Raw genomic sequence first — 21,993 nt, forward strand, 5'->3', positions numbered from 1 at the left:
CTGAAGTATCTGAGTAGACAAAGCTAATGAAAGTGTGAAAGCAGACTGCCTAAAGGCTGCAATTTCCTATTCCATTTGGGACATCTAGAATAGTGCTTCTAAAACTTTAATGTACACACAAATCACTTGGAGGCTGGTTAAAAGAGATTCCTGGGTAAGCTCCCAGAGAGATTCTGACTCAGTAGGTTTGGGGTGGGGAGGATATGCATATCTAATAACCAAACATTGCCAGTATGGCTTTGGGTAGCTCTGGTAGGTTACACTCCATTTATCTTAACATATTTGTAACAGCCATATTCTTCATCCTTCTTGCTACTTCAATGCTATTCTGTCACCAACCCCCTGCCCCAATGCCCTGTGTTTCAGAGATGGCACCAGGCCCAGATTGGTCCAAAGCCTTCCTAGTGATTTGGTTTAAGCATAAAACGTAATACGATTCTGGTCAGTGAGCCATAAGGGTATAATCTGTCAAAGAACTTTGGAGAAAGGTGTTCCTCACTGAAAAAAGACATACATCAGAAAAGATAGTATTTTTTCTACTCACATAATGAGTATGTGTCCACCCATCACCCCACATTTCTTCTGTCATGATTAGTGCCCTTGAAGGAAGCTGACCCAAGAATGAGGCAGATATGTCAAAGATAGCACAGCAGAAGGAAGGTCTGATAAACTTTTGTACTGAATTAACCAACCCTGCATATCGTACTTCAGGATTTATGAGATAAAAAGACCCTCATTTTTGAAAGCCAAGTGAATTGGTATTTTTCTGCTCCATGAAGTTAAAAGCATCCTAACTATAAGATTGTTCTAAAACATGCACTTCAAATACCACTCAACACTTTTAGAAAAGGGGAGGCAGAAATGAGAAAAAAAAATAGAAAAATAAGAATGGCCCAGTATGAGTTCCAGAATAATGAGCATCATCCCAATCTCTGGGAAACTGCCCTGATCTCTCAGTACCCAAAGACTCAAACTGTTTTACTTGATTAGCTTCTGTCATTTTGATGGTGGTATTCCTAGTGCTCTAAGCAGTGGCTTCTGAACATTCAAAGAGGCCTTTCTTTCTATCACAATTGATTTGGGAGTTTTAATCATTCCTGTCTCTGTACTATATCAAACACTCCTCAAAATCCCAATTCTTTAAATGTCTGTCTGCAATCCTAGAACATATTCTCTTGAGGGGGAAAAAACTATATTATGTCATGCAACTTTGTTTTCCCAAAACCTATCTTAGCACCTTGCACAGTATAGGTGCCTAATAATGGTATGTAACGAAACTGTAGATCACGACTTAAATACTCATATAGTAGTAGTTTGAATAGCTCCTATTCATTTGTCAGAGTTCAGTTTAAATATTACCTGAGATTATCCTCCTAGAAATCTTTCTAAACTAAGTTACCTATTACATGCTCATATGCTAGATCCTTGTACCTCTCCTTGATAACATCATACTTTTAAAAATTTATTCAATGTTTATCTTATCCAATAGACTGTAAATTCTGCAAAAAGTATATGTCTGTAATGTTCACAGCTGTATTCCCACTGCCAAACACAGAGCCTGAGATACAGTAGATACTCACGTAACATTTATTAAGAGCCTATTATGATCCAGCTATGCGCCGGGTATACAGAAGGCAAAATCTAGTCTAGTGTAGGTAGTGCCTAATAAGACTACAGTGAAAGTGTACAAGAGCCATGATGTCTGGTCACAGAAAGGCAGAGTTAATATAAGTACAGACTGTCATAAGTACTTGAAGCTCCAGTCCCTAAGGTTTCTCAAGCAGAGGCTGATTTATTAGTCACGTATCAGGCATATGGTCAAAGAAGTTTCACACAAGTAGGTAGTCCAGATAAATGACTACTAAATTTCTTTTCAATTTTATTAACCAATATAAATGCCAATGTAATGTTTTTAGTAACTTTAGAGATTAAACAAAACTGGGCAATTTATGTTTATATTTAGTTTAATCTAGGGAAAAAATATAGAAAAAATATTCCAAGTCATTCAATGATATATTAGGAAAAGTAAATTCAATTAAATTGTATCTTACATGATTTTATGTGATCTTTTCTTACTAAAATTATTAGACTGTCAACTATAATATGACTACACTGAGATATTTTTAGATGACTCAGCTTTACATTCATATGAATGCTTAATAAATGCTTTTTGATAACAAAAATAAAAGGATATCAGGCTTTCAACAACTGTGGCAGCAACAAATATGCAGAGCAGGTTGCTAAATAAGATTTTTGGTAATCATGCAATGATTTACTTAAAAAAAAACTGCTACAATTTATATATAAACCAGACTTCTCATTAACAATTAAAATTAATCCTACTCTTACACAATAGAGTAGCTCTTAAAATCTCAGGAAAAAGAAAACACTACTTATGGAAAACAGAATATTCAGAGGAGATTTGTTAAAAAATACCACTTTGTTTTATGTTTAATAACATAAAACACTCCTTTGTTGAGAAGAAAAGAGGTATGACATAAAACCACGATGAAAAGCCAAAAAATGATCAGGTAGTCCTGCCCTGTAACTTGATAATGTGTGCATTTAGAGAAACTTTTATGCTTAGAAGGGTTTTAAGGTCAGTGAGTCCAATTCCTTATTTTGGAGATAAAGAAACAGGGGCCCAGAGATGCTGACTTGCCTAAGGACACAATGCCAAGCTGGAACTCAAACCCTGTTGCCTGGTGCCCTGTTTCTCCTTCTTCTGGAGCAAGGTCTCTCCTTTCTCAGTTACAGTGCATTTATGTGGTTTACAACATCCAGGTGTTTCCCATCAAATCTGAATGAAAACCGGCAGCTCAACTATGTCTGCTATGTGAGGTTAAAACTACAATTAGAATAATACTTTCTTACTGCATCTCATGCTCTTCAACTTCCTTATACACTGTGTTGTCTAAGCAATGAAAAAACTTGAAGAATGCTTTTATGCGTTCCATAAATATTTTATTACCAAGGCTAAGCATTTTGCCATTGGCACAAATAAACGCAAAACAGTGGATATAACTATGTTGTTGTTTTCCTGTGCTCTTTGGAAGTTTTAAAATTCTAGGCAGGCATATAACACAAATGAAATATCACATCAGCCTCTGCCAGAGCAGCAACTACAAGAAAATACAAACTCCAATCACATTGTTATTGTGGCCAAGGAGCAAGAAGAGCTACTGTCAAAGAAAGGATCCCCTAAAATAGTATTTTTACAATATGTTGACTAGCAAGTAAAAAGGAGACTAAGCATAATACAATTAATTTCTGGTCCATGAAGACAATGAATGGCTTTTTTTTTTAGGACACAAGCGAAATCACAAAGAAACAGGGAATTCTCTTGATTTACACAGAAAAAAACTAACGGAAATATCTAAAAATGTTTAGGGAAATGAAACATTTTATTGTTTATGTACATTAACTGAGATAACATAGCCAATTTCTCCATGTTTCTCAAAAACAATCCTTAATTGTCAAAATGGATTGGGGGCACAATCGATTTCATTTGTGCATTTAGAGAAACTTTTATGCTTAGAAGGGTTTTAAGGTCAGTGAGTCCAATTCCTTATTTTGGAGATAAAGAAACAGGGGCCCAGAGATGCTGACTTGCCTAAGGACACAATGCCAAGCTGGAACTCAAACCCTGTTGCCTGGTGCCCTGTTTCTCCTTCTTCTGGAGCAAGGTCTCTCCTTTCTCAGTTACAGTGCATTTATGTGGTTTACAACATCCAGGTGAGAAAAATAAACAATGGTACTGTTGGCAGAGGCAAAATTTGAGTCTTAGACAATTACTGTGCAACAAATTAAAGGAGATGCCTGCATCACTAATCAAGAAAACTGGGAAACAGCTTTCAAACAGAGTGTTATCTCTTTTCTCACACTTAAGTCACCCAATCAAAAAACACACAGTTTAATTTTCTTTGATAGCTTCATAAAGCCAACTTTTGAAGAATGTGTTATTAATAGAAGGATATATGCCTGGTAGTGGAATTTTAAATATCTAAGAAGTGGCTGGGCGCAGTGGCTCACACCTGTAATTCCAACACTTTGGGAGGCCAAGGCAGGCGGATCACAAGGTCAGGAGTTCAAGACCATCCTGGCCAACATGGTGAAACCCTGTCTCTACTAAAAACACAAAAATTAGCTGGGCATAGTGGTGTGCACCTATTAATTCCAGCTACTCGGGAGGCTGAGGCAGGAGAATCACTTGAACTTGGGAGGCAGAGGTTGTGGTGAGCCGAGATCACACCACTGCATTCCAGCCTGGGCAACAGAGCGAGACTCCGTCTCAATAAATAAATAAATAAATATCTAAGAAGTATGGTTTCAATTAATATTGTGCATGGGACAATCCATTCAATTACCAAGACTAAGATGGCCACAATTTCAAACACTATTATTCCAAATTCAAAATATGATATTTAGAAAAGAAATTGTAGGCTATGTCAAAAAGGCAACAGTCTTTGGAAAAACTCTGTCTTCTAAAGAGATTCTATCCAACCAAAAAGGTAGTAACTGAATCATATTTTCTCATCCATTAACTCCCAAGCCAGAGAAATTGCCCCACTAATTTATTCATATTGCTGGAATTTTCTCCAACAGTATAAATGCTGGACATCAGGATGAATGGTATTACAGAAAGTTAACATACTCTTCTTCATTTTCACAGACAATCCAGGTTGACTTTCAAACATCTGTTTAACTTTTCAGTAATTAATATGGCTAACTTTCTGAGAACTCATAATGCCTACACTTCTGTTCTGAAAAAAAATTGGTAGGAACTAGGAAACTACAGTATATTTTCTTTTATTTGAAACACTTTCATTATTAAGCCAACTGATGTTCCCTACACAATCTAAGTATCCCATTACTTTAATTAAACTTGCTACAATTCATTTATGAAGGGAAAAATAATACATACCGACAAAGGGAACGGTCTCTGTGAAGCAATATTACAAGAAAATACCTATGGAGTAAAATAACACCTTAGAGTAATTTCCTTTTAAGGTCATTTTTCAATTTATTCAGAATATTAAAATGGTACTCCCCAAAAGTATACCAGTTAATATTTCTAATTTCTCAAATGTCCCTCATCAATTTTTTTTCCTCAATAGACTTTCACAAATGAAAATCATCCATCTTATTAGAAGAAAGGCTGAGTTAGCAAGAACAGGGACAATTTAACCACAGAGATTACAAGGTCCATGTTGGAAGACAGTCAACACTTTTCATCAGCTCAATTCTTCATTTTAGATTTCTTTAGAATTTTTTTTTTTACATTTATAACTGTGACCAAATTTAACTAAATCCTTCTTTTCAAACAACATAGTAAATCTTAAATCAGATCTTTAAAAAATGAGGGGTATGCCCTGGTCATTATTTTCATGCCTCTTGTCCTCACTCAAATCCATGCCACTATCCCTGTGCTAAAAGTGTCCTCATCATCTAAACAATCAGCAACAGGCTAAATTTGGTTTAAGGATTTGGGAGGAACCAGGCCTCAGAATGCTTCTCATCTCTGTATTCCTCGGAGACCCCCCCCGCCCCCCCACCCAGTTATAATTAGCTCAGTAATCTTCCCTGGCTAGTTGCCATCTACCAAATAGGAGTCACCAAAAAAGTTACGAAAAGATTTTTAACAAATGGGAAAGCTGATAGGCCTCAAGCATTTTTTGAGTGACAGAGGTACTTAAATGGCTTTCCCTGAAATGTAAGTACGTACCTTAATTTAAGAACATTAGGGGCATTTTTACATAATTTAGATAGATAATGGCATATTTAAAACCATTTAAAAAAAAAAAAAGTGCCTCTAATATTAGAGCATAAGCATCCATTATGGCTTTAGCTGGCTAGACAACATTAGTCTCTTCACTATTAATTAAGTTTCAAAACGTTTAGAGTGATTACCCCAAAACTCTCAGAACTTTTTAGAAGCAAAATTCCAAATGGCACCCACTGACAAACATGACAAAAACCCACAGCTGCTGATGACCCCCACCCCTGGTACCTTCAACTATGACAGGGAGCCCCCTTTCTCACTCAGCTAGGGAAGAGATTCATTTAAAATAACTGGGGGCCCTGGAACAATCCCTGGGGTAAGGAAAACCAGAAGAAGAAATGTCACAAACCAGCAGAAGGTGACTCAACAGCAGAATAGCTAGGAATTCTGTTGCAGATCCAGTAAGGAAAGGTCTTCCTAACAGAACGAATCTTAAGTGCCTGAGGGACAGAGACCTGGGGATGTGGCCAAAGAAACCTGAACCTTTTTTTGGCTAAGAAATATATACTAAGAACTCTCCTGCCTACCTAAATATTTTTATTAACTGAACATTTCCACTTAATAGTCTGTGGTCAATGCGCTTGAGGATGGAGATACACGGCTTTCCTGTAAGGCACAATGCCTAGATTTGGAGAAGGAGATACAAGCCAAGTAAAGCAACCATTCTATCACATTCAAAACAGGTGTACACAACACTTAGGTGTAATGCCCAGATCTGCTCAACTTCAGTGCCTACCATAAGGGATACGCCAGAAATCCTAATACAGTATATTATACATAGTAAGAGCTCAAAAAAAAAAAATGTGTTCACTGTATTCAAAAGAAAACTGTTACCAACTTGTACTCAAGTTAAGAGGTTATAAAAACTAAAACCAAATTCACATTGTCCAAACTTTACCTTGCCCCACCCCTGCACATTTGTTTTTTTAACACAGTAACACCTAGGCCTGAACATGAAATCTGGAATAAGAAAATAAAGAACTGTTATACCTGCCTTTTTTCAGTTCTGTAGATGACATGTGGTTATATTTCAGGTGGCAATGCTATCTAAAAGGCCACCATTATTTCAGGAAAGAAAAGTAAAATTGACTGGCCACCTAATATGTGCCCAGCACATCCACAGAGTTCATCTCATTTCAGCTTCTCAATAACCCTAAGGCATAAGCATTACTGCCCAATTTTTATCTAAGAAAAAACTGAGGTTTGAAAGTTATGTGTCTAAGATCACCTACTAGTAATAGTATTCAAATCTAAGTCTGTACCCTTCCATCTTTCTCAACATTTATGTAATCTAAGAAGTGTTATAAAAACTACAACCAAAAATGTAAGATAACCTACTAAATAGCACATGGAAAGTGCTAAGCTGTGGGCTTCTCATTCGTCAACCATGACAAATTCATTTAGAGTATCCACCACTTACAAAACACTGTATTTCTCCCAAGGATATAATATTATCTTTGGCCAATGGGAACTGACAGTCTAGCTGGAAAAACAGGCCATTTCCACAGTTGTTAATGTCAGAAGCAACAAAAGATGTCAGGAAAGACAAGGGTTTTAGACACATTCACATAAGAATTTGTGCTGGGCGCTAGCAGCTCACACCTGTAATCCCAGCACTTTGGGAGGCTGAGACTGGAAGATCACTTAAGGCCAGTTTGAGACCAGTCTGAGAAACATAGGGAAAGCCCGTCTCTTTAAAAAAGGAGAAAAGTGGCCGGGCGCGGTGGCTCAAGCCTGTAATCCCAGCACTTTGGGAGGCCGAGACGGGTGGATCACGAGGTCAGGAGATCGAGACCATCCTGGCTAACATGGTGAAACCCCGTCTCTACTAAAAATACAAAAAACTAGCCGGGCGACATGGCGGGCGCCCGTAGTCCCAGCTACTTGGGAGGCTGAGGCAGGAGAATGGCGTGAACCCGGGAGAAGGAGCTTGCAGTGAGCTGAGATCCGGCCACTGCACTCCAGCCTGGGCGGCAGAGCGAGACTCCGTCTCAAAAAAAAAAAAAAAAAAAAAAAAAAAAGGAGAAAAGTAGCCAGGCATGGTGGTGTGCACCTGTAGTCCCAGCTACTCAGGGGGCTGAGGTGGGGGAGATCAAGGCTGCAGTGAGCTGTGATCACACCACTGCACTCCAGCCTGGGCAACAAAGTGAGACCCTGCCTCAAAAAAAAAAAAAAAAAAATTCAGTGATTTATACAAGCTGCGAACTTTGGACAAGATACTCAATTTTCCTCACCTGTAAGGGCAGGCTAAAAATCTACATCTCAGGACTCTTAATAAAGCTTAATGAGAAAATTCATGAAAAAAATAGTTAAAAACCTAACATTTGTTAACTCTTTCCCCTGTGAAGGAGCATGAACTACTAGGTGTCAGTGATTGGAAATATCAATATTTTCTGCAGCAAAGATCAAAGAATTTGATTTGCTTAAAAAAAAAAATCAAAACCAAAATTTCCAACCCTTATACTTGAAAGCTCTTTTGTGGAGACAGCTGTGTCATTTGTCAATTAGGTTTATCATTTATAACAGCAGCAGAGTTAAACATAAAGAGGGCTCACACTGTACAAAATTTAAACAAACAGGAGCACATTCATGTCAAAAGATTTTGAGGAGGTGTCATATTTTTGTGCAAAACTGCCCACCTTAAAAGGAAAACTACCATTTAAAGCAAAAATGTATGGCAACCATAGGCTATGGCACATGCCTAAATCCCATCTACTCAGGAGGCTAAGGCAAGAGGACAGCTTGAGCCCAGGGGCTTGAAGCTGTAGTGCACTATGATTGCTCCTGTGAATACCCACTGTACTCCAGTGTGGACAACACAGTAAGACCTTGACAAAAAAAAAAAAAAAAAAAAGAAAGAAAAGAAAAGAAAGAAAGAAAGAAAAAGAAAAAAGAAAAAAAGGAAAGAAAAAAAGTGGCTGGCAACTAAATGCAATCTGGTATCTAGGATTGAATCATGGCAACGGTAATCTGAACAAAGTCTTTAGTTAACAGTAATGTACCTATGTTAATTTCTAAGTTTTGACAAATGTGCAACTTTTCTATAAATCCAGAAGTATTCCAAAACATAAAAAGTTAAAAAAAAAAAGTGGATGACAAAGTAATGACATACACAGCAATTCTTACCACTTGATTTTGAATCTCCTGAGGACAGCTGGCCTTACAAAGCAAAGGCTGTGAAATCAGTCAATGCTTGCCAATTCTGTAACCTATTCTAAAGCATAACTCTACATAGAACACCTTGGGTTTAACAATACTTCTAACTTTTAAAGAGAAGTAACTTGTCCACTTTTACCTAGCATATTCTTGCAAAATACCGCCTTTATGGTAACTGAATATTGTTATTACAAAACCAGTACGTTTCTAACAGTTCTGCCTTTCTATTCTTGAATAAGACATTTACTCAATCAGAACATAAGCATCTCTTACCACATATAAGGTATAACATGAATTTGGAAGTCTAATAACAAGTGACATTTCTGAGCTTAGTGCTAAAGACAAGCATAGTGTTCGATCTGTTTCGGTAATAACACATGCAGTCGAATTCTCTTTAATCTACCACACAAAATTTAAAGAAGAGTCAATAAAGTGATGTAGAACTCAGTAAGGCATTTTTATTCCCAGGGTCAAATGATGGCCATTACTGACACTTTTTTTTTCCCAAAAGTACACCTACATTTATCAGGAAGCACAGTTAAGTGTTTGTGAACTTTACTAGCTGTGTGTTCATCAAGATGGCTGAAGCTTTCACACACTGGAGTCTACAAGTAAAGAGTTTACTTGCATACCAGAAGGCAAATCTCATGCTACAAACTGGTGTCAAAGGTTTATGGCAGCACCAATTTCAATGAGTACACCGTACACACATGCATTCATACACACAATGTCATTGATAATCTCAGTTGTGGCATTCCCTAACCCTTTTTTAATACACATGTGGAATTTAGAGGACAGTTTTCAAATTTCAAAGAAACCTTAATCATCTTTTCATAGTTCAAAAAAGGAAAAAAATAAACACAGCAATGCAGCAAAGTCATTTCTCCAGCTGAAATGACCTCCAGCTTCTTCGGGCTACTCCCGGTTTCGCAATAAGTGAATCTGAGACGCAAACCACATACACACAAGCGAAGTAAAAGCGAACACTAAAGCTTCCCCAACAGTCCCAGCAAAACCCACCTGGCCTTTCCCAATCCTCCCGCTTCCCCAGCCCTTCCCGTCTGCGTGCACGCACAGGTACCTTGACACAGACCAGGAAAAGAGAACAAGATTAATCAGCAGCCAAAATCCTGTTTTATCACTTACAGCCACTATCCAGAAGAGCGACAGTACTACTAACCTGATTTCAGGGAGGCAAAACTAAACCCAGCAGGGTACAGGAGCATAAATTATACGTGTCTGGAACGTCAACCCAGCAGCTCAAGGCAGCTCAGATGACAATTCAACGAAAAGGATTTCGCAAATGTTATCTATCTCAAATGAACATTTCCACTTGCAAACCACCCACCAACCTCTCCACTGTCAGTACCGAAATTCGGCTGAAGCAACCCGGGATATAAGCAGCAGCATTTCTTACCTTGTACAAATCTCGACATTTTAGGGGTTTAGTAAAATACTCCGGTTTGTTTTTTTTTTCTAGAGGAGTCACGCTATAGGGCAGGTCTCTCCTCCTCTCCCGCTTTAACAACCGACGTATTCTTTCTCCTCCTATATTTAACTACTTAAGGGAGTATTTATTCAAAGCCATTAAAACTGGCTCAAAAAAAAAAAAAAAAAAAAAAGAAAGAAAAGAAAGAGAAAGAAAAAGAAAAGAAAGAAATTCCTTCTCCAATTCCAAAAGATGGAAACTTGGTGCGACTGAGTCGACTTGGGAACTCCTAAGCTCCTGACACAAATGAGGGCCAGCTGGAGACTCCCGGAAAAGGTAAAACCACACGAACTTAAATTTCATCAATGAAAGAGGCGGACCTACAGCGGCTATTTCACCGCCCCCCAGTCCCCACGCCCTTCGGGGCTGGACTGCAGGAGGCACTGGCAGGCCGCGCCCCTAGCTGCCCCCTCCCCGCCTCGCCGTCCAGCCCCAAGCCGCTTCCCCCGAAAACCTCGGTTAACAGCGGCTCCCGCCCAAGCAGGGGTCGGGGAGGCGGGCGAGGCCGGCAAGCGGGGCAGTGCAACCATTTTCACCCGCCATAAATATCCTGGGACTAGGAGGCGCTACCAATTCCACGCTCTGGCGGGCCGACCCGTCGGGGCCTCAGCTCCCCCGCCTTCCCGCCTCGAGCAGTGAAACCGGCCGCAGCTTTTTCTCGGGTGGGGCCGAAGGCTACGTTGCCCCTCCCCCGCAGCGGACACTAAGGGGTAACTGGCTAGGGGTAGACCCGTGCACCGGCGCGGGAGTCCCAAGGAAGGGCCCTGACCCTTCCCACATATTCTCGCCCCGCCTGCCCTGCGCTCCTCGGAATCCCAAATTCCGCCTCTGAGACCACACAGCGGGCTAGCGAGAGGGGAGAAACACACCCATCCAGGGGGTCGCCGGAAGCCCAACCCCGCCCCTCCTCAAGCCGCCAGCGAGACCCACCTTCCTCTTCCTTTAGCAGCTGGGGAATTGGGGGCGTTTATGGCGCCCCGGGAAGAAGGCTCGCAGGCTGAGAGAAAGTCACCTCTGAGGCGCCCTTCTCTCTCTCCCTCTTCCCTCACACATGCACACCTTAGCCCCTCGCTAACGGTCGCAGCCCAGCTGCTAAGCCCCCCTTGTCCACCCGTCAGCCGGCTCCCGACACCCAAGGCCCCCACTTTCGCCTAAACACCTCCCCTCCCCCTCCATTAGGAGCAGCCCCTTCAATGCGGAAATGTCCCTGCCGCACAGACCGACAGGCGCAGTCACCAGTCAGGAGCCGAGGCGGAAGCAGGCTCTGGCCAATGAGATGTGCGGAGGTGGCAAGAGGCGGGGCATTGCGGCACCTGGGAGCCGGTCGGAGTTGGGCAATGAGCAGTACCCTGGGATCCCGCGCGTGGGAGCGGCACCTACGGCGGCGTTGCGGCCAGGGAAGCCTCGGCAGTATATCTCAATAAGGGAGAGCACCTGAGCACGACTGGTTATTTTTTTCCAATCGGTAAAAATGTTCCCGCTGACTAGGAACTGAAGAAAGCTCTGCGGATAGAGCCGGACCTCCCCACCGCAGCTGTCCCGAGGGAGCCCAGACACTTCTCAGGGGACGCTTGCTCCCCTCATCACATCTGGTTGGGGGAGGGTGAGGATGCGTTAGGGAGTAGGCAGTGGCCTGTGTGGGGCCAGCTAACAAAAGGAGGGTTTAGGCATTGAAGAAAGTGACAAGTGAAGGCTCCCTCACCGGAACCACCACCATCCCCATTGCCCGGGTTCCTAATCCTGTAGAGATTTCTGCTGTAATAGGCATTTACTTTTCTGTTCAACATGGAACTGGCTTAAGTTACTCCTCAAGAGATGCTTTTCTTTTGGTAGATTCTTGAAGTCCTCAAGGAAAAAGGATGTTAACACGGAACTTGACACCAGCCTGGGGACTGTTACAGGGCCAGCCCATGGCTTGTCAAATCACACCTGGTATCGCCAACCCCACCTGCACCTAAGACTCAGTGCGCCTGGCAACGAGTGCATTTCAGACTTTACATTTCCACTTTAAGACTCAAATAGCAGGCACCAGGACCGATGAATTGCCAGGCCTTCTCTTAAGTGCCTCCAATAAACAAGTACAGTAATTACAGAAGAGTTTGAGGCTTTGGGCAACACTAATCAACCAAGGTAAAGTGAGAATTTTTTAATGACTCATTGTCTAAACAAAGGAACTTTGATTTTTTGGTTCCACGTCTTCATATGGAAATGTTACTAGAACAACACGGAAAAGGCTAGTGAAATTTTGTTATACTAGAAAATGACAACCGTTGGTACTGTGTTTCTTAACATGAAATCCAAAAACATTACACTCGAAAACCTCTCAGCCATAAAACGAATTTTCCCCAAACAAAACCAAAGAAGTGTCTAAAATCCAGATGTCTACAGTTTAATAACAGCATTTGGAGACTGAAGATCTTAACAAAATCTCTGCATTCTTTGTGTACAGTACAAAAATTGTTCCAGCACTGAAAAAGCAGTCTTTACCAATAAGCATTAGTACCAAAATAAAATACTACCAAAAGATTTGGGCCACATAGGGTTACCTAGCCTGCAAAAGATAAAGGACAATGAAGAGATTTATTTGTTGTTGTTTTGTTTTTGTTTTTGTTTTCGTTTTGAGATAGAGTCTTGCTCTGTTGCCCAGGCTGCAGTGCAATGGCACAGTCTAGGCTCACTGCAGCCTCCGCCTCCCGGGTTCAAGTGATTCTCCTGCCTCAGCCTCCGGAGTAGCTGGGACCACAGGCTCGTGCCACCACACCTGACTACCACCTGGCTAATTTTTGTATTTTTAGTAGAGACAGGGTTTTGCCATGTTGGCCAGGCTGGTCTCAAACCCCGCCCCCCCCACCTTGTGATCCTCCTGCCTCGGCCTCCCAAAGTGCTGAGATTACAGGCATTAGCCAACGCGCCTGGCGAGTTTTTAATTATGCAAGGTTTATTATAAGAAAGAATGATCAGTTACTGTATTTTCTGCCTTCACAGAAGATTAAAGAAGAAATAGATTTTAATTGCAGCAAGAGCATTTGTTAATACCTAAGAATGGCATCTTGATTTATGAGTGATTAAATTTTGAGATGTAGTACCAAAGGTGGTTGTACACTTGCTGCCTCAAGAACGCTCCAAAAAGTAAGTAACTACCCATCTTCAGTGGTTACACCTATAGCTACTCAGTCACTAGTTCTTAGGGAAGTAGCACTCTGGAAGCCAAATTTCCAAATATTTCTAAACAGTACCTTATAAAATGAAATTTCTTTATACATCGGTATAAATTTAAATTTCGAACCCACAAACACTTTGTAAACGAGCTTCCCACTCTCTCAGAGCCACTAGGAACAACCTCACTTGACAAATCATGTGGAGATAGGAAAGAGGTGGAGTTCTTGACGGCCATGGAGCAAAGGCATGCTTAGAAAGCAGTTACCTATTTCCCTTTATGTATTTCAGTCATTGAAAAATTGCTTTCTCTGGGCAAGTGTGTGTATCTTTAATCCTTTTTTTCGTAAGATACTACTCTGGAATATCCCTTGGAGATGCATGATGTTGATAATCTGTATCATTAGAAATCTGTAACATCGGTAGATTTACAGATTTTACCTTTGCAGAAACTTGGGGTGGGGGGATCTAAAGAATGAAGATGGGGGCTGATAAGAGTGTGTGCAGGGTTAAGGAGTGAAATGGATTGCGAATTAAAAAGAAAGCCTGGAAGCCAGTTTTTGTCGGGTTCCATATGCAACCATCCAAGGATGATACAAATTCTGCCTATAATTTCTTCCTTCTTTCTACTTTCCCATAGAAGCTTGAGGAAACTCAGTCTGGTTTACCCAGTCCCATATCCTGAGATGTATAACAACTTCACCATATCTTTTTCCTTTGCTTTAGACAGGAACTTTCTATCAACAACAAGGAAACCATGTCTGCGGTCCTATTTCTAAGCATCTTTTTTGGTGCCTTTTTAGATTTAGTGCTTGGCACGGTGTCTGGTACATAGCAAAGATTCCATAAGTGTATATTGAATGACCAGTTTAGTGCCACTAAATCATTTTAACTCACAATGTTGTATTCTACCCTCCACTCTTTTTTTTTTTTTTTTTTTTTTTGTTTGAGATAGAGTTTCACTCTGTCACCTAGGCTGGAGTGCAGTGGCGCAATCTCGGCTCAATGCAGCCTCTGCCTTCTGAGTAGCTGGATTCTCCTGCCTCAGCCTCCCAAGTAGCCAGGATTACAGGTGCCCACCTGGCTAATTTTTGTATTTTTAGTAGAGACAGGGTTTTGGCGTGTTGGCTAGGCTGGTCTCGAACTCCTGACCTCAGGTGATCCTCCCGCCTCGGCCTCCCAAAGTGTGGGATTACAGTCTTAAGCCACAGGCTTGTGCCTACTCTCTACTCTTTGAGAGCCATATAAAACATAAAAAGTTTATGTTTAGAGATAAGGTTTTTTAAGTTTCAGTTATTTCCACCTGGGAGGTGAACCTGGGCCAAAGTATAAGAATAATAGCAGCAGATGTCCTGATGACTTTACAATAAGCTGTGCTAACTACCCATGAGCATTATCTAATAAGGAGTGGTTTAGGAATTGTTAAAGTATGAAATAAGTATACAGATTATCAATGTGTGGTCTTTTATTTTTTTCTTGCCTGTCCTGCCCTATCCTCTACATTCAAGAAAATAAAGCAGTGTAGTTTGAGTGAACATGTAACAGGCATAAAAATTTCTGTGTCATGCCCAACATGTTTAGCCAAGAGACCAGGCAACAGTTATTCACTGGACTGTTGCCCATACTCAATATTGGCTCCCGTCTGTACCCATCTAAATCCTAGGCCACCCACATGAGAGAGGAAAAAGGGGCTACTGTTACTCAGTCAGCAGTTGCCAGTTACTGACTACATCTAACAATAGGGCATTTCACTTGAGTAAAAAGGTAACCAAACAGGCTTAACTGGAAAAAGATATCAAATTATATCTATGAGGTGGACTACTAATGAATGAGTTGTCTAAAAATGAATGGGTTTCCAAATACTTGAGGAAGAGAAAGACTTCGTTCTTTCCTGTTGCCAACACCCTGTTGTTAATGAACCAGGAAGTTTGCTGAAACAAGTTGTGAATTTAAATTATGAAATATCCTTCCGTTTGTTCACAGTATGATTTTTAAGTTATATTTGAGAGTTATATAACTTTTACATCAGAACAGTAGCAGTTATTTCAAATAACTGAGATGCTTTTAAAAAAATGAAGTTAGTTCACATTATGGATTGTGAATTAATGGTTCATAAACCAATCTTCTAAGTGGTTTTAAAAGTCATTAGGCTCCCAAGCATGTTTAATCAAAACATGCATTATGTTGTTCATGTTTATCAATAATTCCCCTCTAGATTCTCCTTTGAAAGTTGAAGGAAGCAGGTCCTTACTATTTTGTTTTCTGTTTAGTCTGTTCTGCATGTTCCCCAGAGGAGAGTGTTGGTGAGAAATGGTGACACCCATGAGGTTGTTGTATTTCTGTCATGTGCAAAACTGTATCTCCAAATCGTGCCCGCCCCTTTGATTATAGAGGCAGTAGAGCCATTCCCTTTAGTGAATAGGCCCAGGAATAAACATAAATGAATATCCTATATTGTCTCAGGATTTTTAACAAGCATAGATTGTAATGTGATTATAATTTGGAAAGATAAAAAAACTAATAAGAAATAAACCATCTTTCACCAAACTCATAGATAGAATAAATACTATTTTGGTTTACTGTAGTGATATATGTATAGATGATCAGGTTACTTACTGACTTTGAAATCCTCATAGAGAAGAGCTGTGAAAGAGAAAAGCATTCAATTTAATTCTATTTTTTCTCCCTCTTTCAACTATATTAAAGATTCCCTGTTGTGCATTCCATCAAATGGCTTTTGATGGTTTTCTGAACATCTCTGCCTCTGGTCTAGTTTATTAAATTTCCTGCCAGTGCCACCACTGGGAAGGGAAGGATAAAGAACTTCTGTTTCCTAACTTAGTCTCAGGGAATTTATTTTAAGCATTTCACACCCACCAACCTAACTAAATATTAAAAAGAATATTCTCAGCCGGGTGCAATGGCTCACACCTGTAATCCCAGCACTTTGGGAGGCCAAGGCTGGTGGATCATCTAAGGTCGGGAGTTTAAGAGCAGCCTAGCCAACATGCTGAAACCCAGTCTCTACTAAAACACAAAAATTAGCCGGGCTTGGTGGCAGGCGCCTGTAATCCTAGCTACTTGGGAGGCTAAGGCACAAAAATCACTTGAACCTGGGAAGCAGAGGTTGCAGTGAACCGAGGTCGTGCCACTGCACTCCAGCCTGGGCTACAGAACAAGACTTTGTCTCAAAAAATAAAAATAAAATACAGAGAAGATTCTCAGGACCGCTCTTTGCTCTTTGGGTGAAGATTAAATAATTGAATAATTCTATGTCATTAAATGGATAATATGATTAGAGAATAAAAGGTAACTTTTTTCTCTCTAGAATGAAAAAGAGGAGGAATGTCATATTTAGAGAAAAAACTACAGGAAAAATATGGAATGTTAATGTTAACTTCTGGTGCCATTTTATTTTTTTTAATTTAATTTAAGTTAATTTTTTTCTTTTTTTTTTTTTTTTTTTAGATCACACAGCTACTGTGTGACAGAACCAGGATCTGAACTGAGGCTATCTGACTCCAAAAACCCACAGGGAGGAAAATTTTCTCCCTTTGGTTTCTGGAGGTTGATTTGCTGCCCCTCTCCATCAAAACAGGAGGAGTGCAATGGTCAGGCCTTTATCAGATCAGGGACAAGTAATCTCTTAATGACTGACATTCCCTAGTATTACTGTCTTCTTCTTCTTTTTTTTTTTTTTTTTTTTTCAAGATGGAGTCTCACTCTGTCGCCCAAGCGGTGCAATCTTGGCTCACTGCAACCTCCGCCTCCTAGGTTCAAGCAATTCTCCTGCCTCAGTCTCCCAAGTAGTTGGGATTACAGGGGCCTGCCACCTCACCTGGCTAATTTCTGTATTTTTTTGGTAGAGACAGGGTTTCACTATGTTGGCCAGGCTTGTCTCAAACTCCGGACCTCAAGTGATCTGCCCACCTTGGCCTCCCAAAGTGCTGGGATTACAAGTGTGAGCCACCACACCTGACTTCTGGTGCCATTTTAAATTGCACTTCAATTTTTTTTTTTTTTTTTTAGTTTCAGTAAGAATACACAGCTTAAAAAAAAAATCCAGATAGTACCAAAATTCCAATAATGAATAGCCGTACTTTTTTCTATAAAGTACTTTAAAATAATGGTGAAGCTTTAATTTGTAAAACATGCATGCATTGTTGGATCAGTCAGACCAAAACTACTTTGGATGCCACAAAAAGGGCACTTCAGCTGCTAACAAAAAATATTCGATGTCTATGAAATCAGAGTTTCAGAGCCAGCAGAGCTGCACCATCCAGGAGCTCCATGTTGGCTGCAATGTGCTGCGCACAGCCAAGGAGGTAGGTATTCCATTATCTGGACATCTACTTCAGGAACCAGCTGCTGAACATACCACTGTTCAGCTTAGATAAGAGGCCTTTGGAATTATTAGATGTTTTCCATCATCCACTCTCCCTGTGGAGGCTGTTCCTCTTGGCCACCTTCCAGGAAGCTCTGGTAAATGCTGCTAGCAGCTGGAATGCAACCAGGCCAGGGGCTCCCAACTTGCGTGCCTCAGGCCTGAAAGGATCAATATCATGCTTCACAGCTTTAAGTCATTCAAAACATATAATTAGAAAATTCTGGTCTATATTACCTCTCTCACAACTGCTGAGCAGCATATTTTAAAAAAAGAGAGAGAATTTGGAGCAGAGAGCAGTACTGGAAGAAAGAGGCCATTCTCAATTTTCAGTGACTTACAACAAGAGTTTGCAAAGAAAATGTTAGAGGTCAGCAACTTACTGAAGTTCTAGCTTTGCATGGATCTGTATAGCAACAAATTAAAAACAGGACTATTTGAGTAATAGAAATAAATTTATTGAAGACTACTGTCTGAATTTGGAGCATCACAGACAGACTGAGAGACTTTCAGCTGTTTGATATGTAAGCCTTTCTAACACAGACCAGCATGGGATGGAGACCAGATAAAGTCACAAATGGAGTAATAGGATAATGAAAGAAAAAAGCATACAGATAGACCTTTGCTTAAGCCATGTTAGGCTGAAGGTTTTACCAGTTTCCTAGTGAGAAGGAATAAAACAGTGCTAAAACCACATTGATATTTATTTGAAATTTGTGTGGGGGTGTGTGTGTATATATTATATATGTTGGCATACACTTACACATGTTCACATATTTGTTTATAATTTACATTCTTATTCTAAAAAGAATTTGAGGCCAAGCAAGGTGTATATATTCCTGATTAAGTTCATTGCTTAGTAAACTGACCATACTGTAGTTCATTCTATAGTGGAAATTCACTTTAGTCATTCTCATCTAAAATTCTTTTTCTTATCTTTAGATTGTCATGTTAAAGAACCTTTTCTTATATTATTTTTTAAATGGCTTTTTCTCAACCCAGTGAACCCAAGTGATAACACTCTAGATTCTGGGTCTAGAAAGAGTTAGGAAATAAGCAAAATTCCTCAACATTATGGGTGATATTCTAGATTATTCTAGGTATTCCTAGATATTCTAGGTATGCTGTATATTACATGGTCAGTCTCTGAAACTGTAAACACTGAAGTCTCTTCAAAAGAATCTCCACAAAGTATGTACCATCACGTAAGGGTTGGTTGGTTTTAATTTATTGGTGTTTTTTCTGTTTTCGCATATTGGTGTCTAGGGAAGCAGAGGAGTACATTGGAAAAAGCAGAGTTTGGAAAATAGGTCTTGTTTTTTAATTTCAAATTTTGTTACTTAGAACCTGAGTAACCTTGGATAAATTACTTGGATAACCTTATGAACCTTAATTTCCTCACTTAAAGATGAGAATGACAACTAATAGCTTGTCTCGCCAGACAGAGACAGAGACAGAGACAGAGTTATTATATAATATAATACAGAGGTTTTTTTTTTTTTTTTGAGATGGAGTCTCGCTCTGTCACCCAGGCTGGCATGCAGTGGCACAGCCTCAGCTCACTGCAACCTCCATCTCCCGGGTTTAAGCGATTCTCCTGCCTCAGCCTCTCGAGTAGCTGGGATTACAGGCGCCTGCCACCATGCCCGGCTAGTTTTTATATTTTTAGTAGAGACGGGGTTTCACTATGTTGGCCAGGCTGGTCTTGAACTCCTGACCTCAAGTGATCCTCCCACCTCAGCGTCCCAAAGTGCTGGGATCACAGGTGTGAGCCACTGTGCGTAGCCTGAGTTATTATAAAGATCTTCTCGCTCTGTTAGCACAGAGTATAAGTTCAACTAATGATTATTCCCTGTATTGCCCTGTCATAACATTAATCTCAAGTTATTGTTATTTCTCGATTTACTATTATTACTTATTAAATATTTATTTCCCCTCCATAGACTATAAGCTCTTTAAGAGCAAGGACCATGTCTCTCTTGTATCCCCAGAGTTTATCATAGTGCTTGACACATAATAGGCACTCAAAAGAAATTTGTTCAATGAATTATCAAATGAGATATTTATGAATGAATTTAAAAACTGTAGAGTACTGTATAGGTGTATATTAGAGTTTTCCCATTATTTCTATTGGAAACATGTTTTGAATGGCAAATAATCAACTTATAAATGTACTTTTGTAACACAAAAGTGATCACTTCTCAGCAAGTCCTGCAGTAATAGATTGTTTGCAGAGATGGCCACAAGTCTTCCCATCCCTGTGCCCCTTGCTCTTTTGCAGTGTGACTTTGTCACTCCTCCCATTAGGAGGTGGAATGTTTTCCCCTCCGACACCTGGAGTCTATGTTGGCCTGGTGATTTTCTTTGACCAATAGAATACAGCAGAAGTAATGTTATGTGACTTCTAAGCCTTGACCGCAAGAAGCTTTTCAGTTTTCAACCTCATGCCTTGGAATACTGACCTGAGACTGCTGCATGAGGAAGGCCATTATTACCTGCTGGAAAATGACAAGCTACATGAAGTAAAGATGAGTTTTTCCAGTTGAGGCCCCCCTAGACCAAACAGTACAGACAAATAGACTGCCAGACGCGTTGTAGCCCATCTTAGGCTATCCAGCTCTCGTTAAACTGCCTAATGAGTGGAACTGGCCACATGAGTGAACTAGGTAAGAGTAGTAGAAGGATCACCCAGATAAGCTATATCCAGTGCAGTGTATTGATACATTGTAAAAGTTAATTGATATCGTAATTGTAGTATCAAAGAAAATTCAAACCACACTTAAATGAGTGGCTCTTTGCTTAGTCCCAGAACTGCTCTACATCTTTCCACAATGGGACTATGTTTTCAGCCCACACATTTTTCACCTCTAAACTGTGTTCTCCAAATCATTCTGAGGAAGAGATCTCCTTTTATCACTTTCCTTGTCAAAGCAATGCCCCCAAACTCAGAGATCTGCTTTTCCACTACAGTTCTGAAGATTCTTTAAATGGAAAAAGATTGATGTTAAAATCTGTTTTTACACATGATTTAAACATATTGCTTTGGATATTTGCTGTATATACACAAATATTCCATACAGTGTTTTAATAGTTTAAAAACATTTTAAACATTTAAAAACTATTTAAATGTTTAAAAACGAGGATATAATTCAAATATCACTAATATGGGGATTTAAATTATGTTAAATACATTTAGCATCAATATAAAAGGATAGTGTCACTCTTTAAAAGATGTGGTGGCAGTGTGTATATTGACAAAGATATTCTTTATGTCTCAAGTGGAAAAAAGATCAGCCGTATAATGACCTGTGGAGCAAGTATGCCATATAGAAAGTCAAGAACCAAGGCTCTGAAACAGATCATTGTGTATTCTAGGAGAAAGGAGACTGGAGTGAGGAAATGAGTAAGTGCAGAATGGCAAGAGGCAAGAAATTAGTTTGGAGAGGCAAGAAATGAGTTTGGAGGGCTGGCTGTATATGTTTTAAATTTATCCTAAATGCAGTATAAAGCAATCTAATCCTTTTAAGCAGAGAACTGACATGACCTGATTTACATTTTTAAGAGTTTAGAGATATATTTTGAAAGTGGAAATAACAGGAATTACTGATGGCTTAGATGAGGAGGGAGTTGTTAGGAGGAGGGAATGAAAAGGAAGAGTCAAGGGGAACAGTTAACCATAGGACCATTTTTTGAGTGGTAAAGGGTGAAGGAGATCCAGATTTAGAGAAAGAGATTCATTTTGGCCGTTTTAATTTTGAAATGCCTAGGAGACGGACAAGACAGAGGTCAAGAAGATATTTAAAGATGTGAGTCTGAAACTCAGAAAAAAAATCTAGCCAACTGATATAAATTTAGGAATTGTCAGCATATAGTTTTTAAACAATGAGAATGGATGAGAGCATATAGGGAGAAGACACAGAGTAGAAAAGTGGGTATAAACTCCATCATTTAGAGCTCACATAGAGAAAGAAAAACTGAGAATGAGGAAGAATAGCCAATTATTTAAGAAAACCAGGATAATGTGTG

At 39.9% G+C, this 21,993-nt stretch overlaps 1 protein-coding gene and 1 long non-coding RNA gene across 4 annotated transcripts in view; one reads left to right on the forward strand and one right to left on the reverse strand.

Moving 5' to 3' along the window:
• UGP2 (UDP-glucose pyrophosphorylase 2) overlaps positions 1-12,498 on the reverse strand; it is a 60,722-nt gene extending 48,224 nt beyond the window's left edge. Inside the window, exon 1 of one of the 3 annotated variants that reach the window (XM_010381665.2) lies at positions 11,358-12,498. Coding sequence is in view for 1 of the 3 variants with exons in the window: in XM_010381664.2 (XP_010379966.1) it covers positions 10,356-10,374 (19 nt within the window). In the remaining 2 variants the exon portion in view is untranslated. Of the gene's footprint in view, positions 1-10,019; positions 10,041-10,355; positions 11,325-11,357 lie in introns of those variants that run through there. The other 2 variants (XM_010381664.2, XM_010381666.2) reach the window with 2 other exon arrangements.
• A 762-nt stretch (positions 12,499-13,260) lies between these two features.
• LOC115894263 overlaps positions 13,261-21,993 on the forward strand; it is a 134,665-nt gene continuing 125,932 nt past the window's right edge. The window contains exon 1 of the long non-coding RNA XR_004054341.1: positions 13,261-13,556. This is a non-coding gene — a long non-coding RNA (uncharacterized LOC115894263). The remainder of the gene's footprint in view (positions 13,557-21,993) is intronic.

Source organism: Rhinopithecus roxellana, chromosome 17 (genome assembly GCF_007565055.1).
Source record: "Rhinopithecus roxellana isolate Shanxi Qingling chromosome 17, ASM756505v1, whole genome shotgun sequence".
In the NCBI taxonomy this organism is placed as follows: Eukaryota; Metazoa; Chordata; class Mammalia; order Primates; family Cercopithecidae; genus Rhinopithecus; species Rhinopithecus roxellana.